Source organism: Gossypium hirsutum, chromosome D10, assembly GCF_007990345.1.
Source record: "Gossypium hirsutum isolate 1008001.06 chromosome D10, Gossypium_hirsutum_v2.1, whole genome shotgun sequence".
NCBI lineage: Eukaryota > Viridiplantae > Streptophyta > Magnoliopsida > Malvales > Malvaceae > Gossypium > Gossypium hirsutum.
In genome coordinates, this window is record NC_053446.1 from 67,930,730 (window position 1) to 67,939,606 (window position 8,877).

Sequence of the window (8,877 nt, forward strand, 5' to 3'; positions counted from 1 at the left end):
AACCGAAATTTTAATGGGGTTAAATGGCAATCCCAACTTATGATGCCTTTAAACTTAATACTAATGGATGATCGCTTGGTTATCCCAACATCAAAGATGTTGAGTGACATTGTTGTAATATATAGCATAACCGAAATTTTAATGGGGTTAAATGGCAATCCCAACTTATGGTGCCTTTAAACTTAATACTAATGGATGATCGCTTGGTTATCCCAACATCAAAGATGTTGAGTCTAGCATTAAAAATCAAGATGGAAATTGAGTTAAAACTAGAAAGTCTTATAGACCTATACTAATTGTGGGATATTTAGAGATTGACTCTCCTTAGCACATCAAATGAATATTTCTCACTTGAAGATTGAGGTCAATGTTGAGATTATGATGAAAATCATTAATAATACTTTGTCTAACATGTTTCTCTCCACTTTTGTTAATGAAATTGCAAGTCGCTTGTGTTTAGATTTATTTGCGCCTCATGCCTCACTCATATATATATATAGGGAAGGAAATTAGTGTGCTGATAGGATGGCTCATTTAGTGAGCATTTTTAAGAGATTAATTCTAGTGTTATGGGCCACAAATTAAACTCCATCACTATTACGCATTGAACGTCTTATAAAGTTCAACTTATTAAATGAGAGTCATTTGGTTCATATGAATTAGCTTGATTCATAGAACCCATAGAGAAGCTTAGGAACTCAACGAAACACTCCAATAAAACTAAAATTAGCAAGGTAATTAATGTAAATTATGAAATGCACCTTTTAGATAAAGAAAAAGGGAATTTGAGTGTACCAACTATGGGTAAATATATATTATCTTCCAATTTAGAGATTGAATATTGAATGTAAGAACTGTATACAACAAAAAAAGAAGAAGCTTATTTACACATTTCAGATTGGACTACAAAGAAATGATAGATCAGTAGCTTTGTGAGCTAAACTAGTGGTTCCATAAAAGATTTCGTGTTGTTCACATCTTCCTTTGATTCTGCATACTTTTGTGGTTTAAAAAGCTTCCACATCCCAACCGGATGCCGCCCTTGAATGGCAGCACCTTCAGCAAACCTCCCAAACATCTTCTCGCATTCCGGATATGGTTTGACATACAAATTATAGAATCTAAGCCTACTTGGCTTTATCAAACTCTTCAATCCCACATCAAATTCTAGTGCTCCTTGCGATCTCAAATACTCCACGACATTGTATCGAGGAAGGATCTGTTTGTCGAAATTAGCACCCAAATATTCCGGAACTTCAACTAAGCAACCAACTTTATAATTCATCGTGTTCACCAAGAAGTCTATTTTCTTCTCAATCTCTTCCACTTCATATAAAATCAATCTTGGTTCTTTCCATAGGATCTTAAATGCTTCTCTATGAATTAACCCCTGTTTGCACAAGCAATCAACTCTAAGCTTTACTTCAAACCCAGCTCTAAATTCACCTTCGCTAAAAATCTTGTCTTTAATGGGAGCTCGGCATTTCAAAGTTTTTAACAATCCCAAACACCTTGACATTTCCCCTAATTCCATGCTCAGAACTCTTGAATCTTTTATAATTTCATCCCTAATCATATTTTCACTAAAACCCAGTTCCAAAAACTCATCAAGCAATGGCTTCAACCTATTTTCGACATCAAATCCTAAAACCTCAGGAAACAAATGAAAAACCCTTTCAATCCCATATCTTGAAATCCCAATTCCTTCCAGAAACCCAATCTTTTCACAAAGATCATCTTCCTTCATCATGATTATCCGAGGAAACCTTTCTAAAACCCTAGTCAAAACCCCACCATTAAACCCTAAATCTTTCAAAACACCAACACGGTTCAAAAACAAATCCGGGTCGATCCGAAATCGCCTAGAAAGTGCCAAAACATTGCAGATCCCTACTGGGGAAATACCCAAGTTCCCAAATTTGGAAATCCCAATTTGCCATTTCTTCAAAAAGTTCGAATCCAAGACTGCCGGACAGTCAAATAACAAAGAAATAAAGGAAGGCTGAGGAATTTTAAAAGATAAAAGAATGTTCAGAGAGTTCTGGATGTCATGGACATTAGAACGATTAAGTAAAAACTGGTTTTTTGCAAGAAAAGAGTGGAGTTGAGTTGGTGGAAAACCGTACCTTCGAAGGAGATTGGCAAGAGAAATTTGGTTCCTGAATTGGGAAATTTTGGGGGAAACTGTGGAAAAGTATTGGGTTGATGACAACCGGTAGAAAAGACTTGCTTTAGTTAAGGAACTGATAACCATGGCTTTTCCTACCCGAAAAATTCAGTTCTTCTTTTCAAATAAAAAACAAATAACACATTAAAAGCACAACCCTGAGCTCGAAATCTTTAATATAGTGATACTAGTAAGGATGGCAAATTTAAGTTAAAATCAAACTACTAACTAGTAATAAATTGGGAATAACATGTAAACCAATTATCGTACAGGGGATATTTAGGAGCAGTATCTTGGCGGTAAAATCATCGGCGCCGTCTCCAAATGCCAATCTCTCCAAACCCTAACCCCCCACCCCCCCCAAAAAAAAAAAGCTTTTACGCTTTCAATTAAGAGGGAGGAGTAGAAGTCCAGCTTTTTGGGGCTAAATAAAAAACCCCAACCTTCAAAATCTGCCAAAATTTCATTGGCATTGAAAGATTTATTTACTTTAATTTATTATATATTTTTAGATTGGAATTGTAAAATTTCTAAGTCATTTTGATTTCATCCTACCTCTTTGATACAGACCATTTTGCGTTACTTTAGCATGTTTAAGACATTTCGAGAGTTAAACAAATTTAAATTTAAATTGTTGAAATTGTGCTGGATTGAGTTTAAACTTGATCAGATCAAATTTTTGAGTTCGAGTCTGAATTTGGTTCATAAAAAGATAAACAGAACATGCAAAAACATAAACATAATATTTATATATTCATTCATTCATCCATTCTTTCCTTGATGCATTTGCATACATATTTATTGAATATTAAATGGAATTAGCAATATTGTAATAGTAACTAAGATACAGAGAGACAAAACTTGGCACATACGATCAAGATTTAGAAAGAAACTTTACTACCTACCTACACATTTTCAACTATACAAAAAACAAGGGTTTGTGCTAGCATTGATTGATTTACTGATTGATGTGATGAGATAGCATGAATCAAACAAGCCCAGTCCTCAAAATTTGTTTAGAAGATGCTAAAAGATTGTCGAGAACAGGGTTTGGTGACTCACTTTTGCCAATAATCATATCCACTGCTTCGACTAATCCGATAATCGTTTCTTGTTGGAAACGGGAGGCATTATCCTTGTATAAGTTCAACCACACCGACTTTGACAATGCCTGTAACTCACTCGCGGGATGGATGGTAATACATGAAACAGCAGACGCGTAATCGTTTTTCTCCAGCTTCATGCAAAACCTTTCTTTTATCAAAGGCAGAGGAGGAGTTCTTTCGGCCCTATCCATCTCCTCCCAAGTTGTTTCCAATAGCTCCCCCTGAATAATAGTAATAATATTAACAGCTCTCAATAATCATCTAGAATATAGTATGTTCATGGCAAAGATACCATAAGGCCCCTGTACTAGGAGCCGGATTGTATTTTGCACTCTCTACTCAGAAAATAGGCAAACTAATCACTATACATTAGATTATAGTGCAAATTGGTCATTTATGTTAAAACTTGTATCCATTTGTACTATTAAAAACTGGCATGGTTGTCAGAATAATCATACAGTGACATCTGACATGCCACGTGTAACTCATGGTAACATGCATGAACTAATTTTTAACAGTAGAAATGGATGAAATTTTTAATAGAAATATCATATTGCTCCTTGATCTAATGTATAGGGCCCATTTTTTCAGTAGAGGGGGTAAAATACAATTTGACTCCTAGTATAGAAGTCTCCATGATACTTTTACCACAAAGGTTCTTATAAAATACCTTTCCAGCTCGAGCAGCATCTAGTATCATGCGGAGATGACGTTTTGCGTTGAAATGAAATCCATGGCGCAACATCCTTCTATACACATGCTCGAACTCATCCCACCTATTCCGTTGAACACATGCGTCTAACATGATATTGAATGTATAACTATCAGCTACCACTCCATTCAAATCATTACATTTGCTGCTATTTTCATTTGCATCTTTGGACATCTTCTGGAACAGTTCTTTAGCTTCATCAAATAATCCATGATCCAAATAAGCTTTTAGCATGATATTACAAGTGACAAGATTTGGAGAGCAATATTTCTGCATTTGGTTGAAGATGTATGCTCCATTTTCAATGTTTCCACTATCTAGACATGCTTGAATTAAACCAGTATAAGTTACCACCAGTGGTTTGTTAGCAACCTTGCATATTTTCTCAATCTGCAAAAGACAAGCAAATGTTTTAGTTGAGTAACAGATCTCACCTTGACATTTTATTGCATATTCATTGAAGGTAGGTTGAAGGTCAAAAATAGCACTAACTGATAACAAGTAATAGAGTTCACAGGCTTCTATTAAGCAGATATGGCAAAAAAGATCTAAATCTCCTTTTCAGTTCATATGAATTCGAACATATTTTAAATCATATTTGTTGCAAGCAGACCCTGACTTTTTTCAATGGTAAAATTCATAAAGCTCCTAAATAGTCATAAGTAACTTTTTCAAGAATAAATGTGGACAGCCTGAGCTGAACTTACTTCAAATACTAACTTGCATAAAAGGAACCAGTTAACAAAATATATTAAAATTAAAAATATACCTGCATCAGTGCTTCCTGGCACCTTCCGGCACTACAAAGACAGCGAGCAAGATCGTAATAAAGAGCAGAAGAACCTACAATTCCTCGTTTTTCCATAACTTGAACAACCGACACAGCCTCATCTATCCTATCTTCCTTCCAAAGGGTATTTACAAGAACTGAAAACAACCCAAAGTCAGCTTCCACAACAGATATGATCTGAACCTTTGGAATTAGACATGAATCAAGATACCTACTGGAACAAAGAGAAAGAAAGATTACATGAATACCTCTATATGTCAAAGCATTCGGTATACAAGACTTATCCATTTTCCTGAAAAACTCATGGACCAAGTTGTATTTGCCACATTCAAACATCACCTGCGCAAAGAAAAACACTTTGTAGTATTTTATCCATATATAAAATCCATTTAACAGCATCATATTACAAATTTCAGCGACATGATAGGCCAAACTTGCAATGATATGATACTAAAGAATATAGTCAAGACATGTCATGTTAGAAACCCTTTCCTGCAATAAAACACTGCTATTCCATACACAATATCTATCCTCGCTAGTAAGAGTTCTTAAGAAAAAGTTGTTTGATGACATTTGATGTTAGTTTCAAGAAACCTCGAAACATTGAAGGTCCTTCACTTGCAACTTAAGAAAAGTACACACTCATCCAACATGCTACCATGATTAGCATTACTTCATAAATAAAATGAAAATACAAAAACCGGAACCTGGCATGAAAACATGCTTTATAAACACACCTCCATTACAAGTCCATATGTAGTAGTGGAGGGCAGTAGATGCTGTTGCTTTAACTGCTGCAAAACCCAAAATGCCCCCTCCCACTGTTTCCGCCTAGCACAGGCATTTAGGACCTGCAAACACAAGAAAAATATGGACATTCTTTATAAGCACCAATAATCCAGCATAAAGGATCAAACAAAAGATAATAATCAATTTTTAAAGATGATAGTGTTTAGGCATGCTAATATGCATTAATCACCGCATTGTAAACCACAATATCAGGCTCTAATCTTGGGTCCCACTTTCCAAGTGGCCCTGTCTTGAATTTCTTCTTGGGAGGAGACCGCATGCTATCAATAACATCAAAAAGTTCTGTCATATGCCCAGCTTGCCCAAGAGTGACAGCAATGGAATGATAAGCAACTATGTCCGGATATGAAGCCATTTGTTGCTGAATTGGGGGAGAAGAAAAGGACATCAACAAAACCTTTCCCCTTTAAATCAAACTAAAGTTCATTTCATAAGCCATAAAATTGAGAATTGAAGTGTATTACCTGCATTGAACGGAATAAGTTAAGAGCTTCCACAGGTCTCCTTGCTTTCCCAAGTACATCAAGTGCGGTGGTGTAAATATGTCTGCACCATAAGAATATATCTAGTTAAGAAGCATATTCCCAATGGTTTTCTTTTCTTCAAACTATAAACCACAGGATTCAAAAAACTCAAGCAATGAATTTTTGGGATAGGAACAACTTGTAAAAGTTAAAGGAGAAAGAATGAACAGGTAACACTCCCTGTCCAATAAATAAGAAGTTCCAAGTATTCTTAGGATATAGCATTCTCATGCATCACAATTTGCTTCCTCGTTATTCTTGAACTCTTAGTGATGAAGTTAAAAACAAGAACATAGAACATTTCAAATTATTCTAATATTTCAGAACATAAATGCTGAGATCAGAAGTTTATGATTGCATCTTATGAGGAGTTGCCTTGATAGAGGTTACCTAGCGAACTTTATGCAAGTACAAGTTACGCATTAAAAAGAGTAAAATACTACTTAGTGCAGAGAAAGGAAAGGTTAAAATTTCCTCGAGTAGATATAGACATATACATGCCTCCTCTGAATCAAACACGCTCAATCATAACTTTATTGAGTCAAATCTTCTTACAGCATAACTGTTCCTAAGGACATAAGCTCATGTATAAGAGAAAATAAGGGGATTTGGTGAGGAAAAATACCTGAGCCTGTGTGATTTGAAGCGCTCACGCACTTCAAGCCATTCAATGACTTGAAGTACCCGTCTCCAATTCCCTAATTTACCCAATACCTGGATCACCCTTAATATACAATAGTCTGAAAATTTTATTTTTGCACTACGCATCATCTTAGAAAACATCCACTCAGGCATATCAATGTCTGCACCATTCAACCTGTTAAAAATGAACTACCTAAAGAAGAATGAGAACATTATAAAACCTGACCAAAATACAAAATATTGGAACTCGTAATTAACCAAAAAAAAGAAATGGAAATAATCCATAACAAAATAAATTCACTTAGAAATATCCTAGGTACAATAAAAGAACTAGACAATCAAGATTTGGCAATAAGCAATGAAGGTCATATGAGATGTCTTTAGCATGTTTTAACTTCAGATATCAACTTGGAAGATCCTTTCTTTCCTATCAAAACAAAAACTCGATAAATCCATTTAAGCAAATCTTGATAGATGCTCCCTCGTCTAAAGGCTTCTAGTTCCATTTAAAACATTTTAATCAATTCAAACAAACAGGTACTATGATAAACTATAAATGATGGGTGGCAAATAATTCATAAAAAGTTAGCAATGTTCAAAATTAGATAGATGAAAACAAAGGGTGTAGCTTTCACCTAGCAGTGGTTGTAAAATGTTAATCATAATTTCATATCAATAACATCCAAATTCTGAAAGTAAGGAAGGAAATTTGGAGATAAGAAGAAAAAGGAGTATAGAGTACATACGACTTTGCTAATTTTTGAATTCTCTCCTCCATTTCCATCTTTGAAACTCGTGGCTTATTAACAATGTCATTGGATTCTTCAAAGTTCTTGAAGGCAGTTCTTTCAATCTTCAAATCATCATCTTCCCCTTCTTCAACAAACCCCTTTCTGCTTCTAGTTCTTCTTATTCCTTCATTTTTCGAGTTCACTTCATTGTACTTAAAGACTTTAGACATCTTTACTTCCTTAGAAAACCCTCCAAACTTTATCAAATTCACATTATCTTCATAACTCTCTGAATTTGAATCACATTTGCGTCTATTACATAGTAACAAAGTTGTACTTAGAAAACAAAACACAAATAACATTCTGAAGAGAATGAAAAGACTAGCAAAACAAATAGATTAAGTACTTACAACTTAGCTGATTCTTTTGTTCTTTCTTCTGTTTGAATTCGTGAAACTTGTGGATTATCTCTCAGCGCCTTCACATCATCATCTTCACTTTTTACAAGCAATGCCTTTTTGCTTCTAGCTCTAACAGCTCCTTCACTCTTCATTTTCACATCATTATGTTCAATTTTGGACATATTTTCATTCTCCCCAAAGTTTCTACTTGACTTACCTCTATTTGATTTAAAAGATTGCTTTTTCTCCCTCACAGACTCCATAGTCTTCAAATACTCATCGAAAGACGGCTTAAATTCGAACTCTTTCTCGAGAACCCCTCCACCGGAATTAACCACTCTTAAAGCAAACTTCCGTTTTTTCTTGCTTGGATTCTTTGACCATAAAGCAACCCGGCTTGTTGGTCTCCAGCAACTGAAGAACCCACTTGCGGGAAACGGTTTCGGGCTAGAAACTGAAGTGTAAATTCTATTGCTTTCAAAACTAAAGATACCCATTCGGTTTTGAGCACTCACCATAACCATGAATTAAAAGCTCTCACCTTTAGCTAACTGCTGCTATCTGCTAAGTCCGAGAAGAGATAAAATAAATAAAATGTATATTATGTTAGTATAAAATTAAAGAAAGGTTGGGGAAGATGATGCGAAAGCTTGAAGCCGAAGAAGATTAGAGATATTTGGGCTGAACAAGACAGAAACAAGTCTTTTAGCGTCTGTGTTGAGTTATTTGGGCTAATGGCAAATGCATTTGGATTTTTAGCGTCTGTGTTGAGTTATTTGGGCTAATGGCAAATGCATTTGGAGTTTTTTGATAGGGACCAAAAAGGTGTTTTTCCCAATGGTTTAAAATCAAAGGTCAAATCCAAATGTTATTGGGCCAAAGGTTCAAAGTAGTCCATCAGCGGTTACTGGACTTATCTCCTTTAGTTTCTTGTATAGGTTGGGCTCAATCTGAATTGCCCTGTTTGATGGGAGGCAAAATTATATTGACATCA

At 35.2% G+C, this 8,877-nt stretch overlaps 2 protein-coding genes across 4 annotated transcripts; both read right to left on the minus strand.

Moving 5' to 3' along the window:
* Window positions 1-790: 790 nt before the first annotated feature.
* Window positions 791-2,620, minus strand: LOC107931751 (transcription termination factor MTERF15, mitochondrial). The gene has a single exon (XM_016863681.2). It carries the CDS (start codon window positions 2,252-2,254, stop codon window positions 938-940), a length of 1,317 nt encoding a protein of 438 aa, XP_016719170.1. The 5' UTR covers window positions 2,255-2,620; the 3' UTR covers window positions 791-937.
* Window positions 2,621-2,901: 281 nt separating this feature from the next.
* On the minus strand, window positions 2,902-8,560 carry LOC107931850 (pentatricopeptide repeat-containing protein At1g30610, chloroplastic). Of its 3 annotated transcripts, none has more exons than XM_016863806.2 (10): window positions 7,893-8,560; window positions 7,498-7,794; window positions 6,735-6,926; window positions 6,050-6,131; window positions 5,755-5,946; window positions 5,513-5,626; window positions 5,024-5,114; window positions 4,755-4,912; window positions 3,944-4,375; window positions 2,902-3,494 (listed from the first exon to the last, which is right to left on the minus strand). In XM_016863806.2, exons 1-10 carry the CDS (start codon window positions 8,405-8,407, stop codon window positions 3,156-3,158), a joined length of 2,412 nt encoding a protein of 803 aa, XP_016719295.1. In that variant the 5' UTR covers window positions 8,408-8,560; the 3' UTR covers window positions 2,902-3,155. The 3 variants fall into 3 exon arrangements, with proteins under 3 accessions (XP_016719295.1, XP_040959758.1, XP_040959759.1); XM_041103824.1 differs by having other exon boundaries at window positions 7,498-7,818; window positions 7,893-8,559; XM_041103825.1 differs by lacking the exon at window positions 5,755-5,946 and having other exon boundaries at window positions 7,498-7,818; window positions 7,893-8,559.
* Window positions 8,561-8,877: the final 317 nt, after the last annotated feature.

Excerpts from the sequence above, each read along its gene's own strand:
- LOC107931751 (XM_016863681.2), bottom strand. The coding sequence starts at position 2,254 with ATGGTTATCAGTTCCTTAACTAAAGCAAGTCTTTTCTACCGGTTGTCA.
- LOC107931850 (XM_041103824.1), bottom strand. The coding sequence starts at position 8,407 with ATGGTTATGGTGAGTGCTCAAAACCGAATGGGTATCTTTAGTTTTGAA. Across the intron at positions 5,115-5,512 it reads CATATGGACTTGTAATGGAG|GTGATGTTTGAATGTGGCAA; the intron begins GTGTGTTTATAA and ends TTCTTTGCGCAG. Across the intron at positions 3,495-3,943 it reads ATGCTGCTCGAGCTGGAAAG|GGGGAGCTATTGGAAACAAC; the intron begins GTATTTTATAAG and ends ACTATTATTCAG.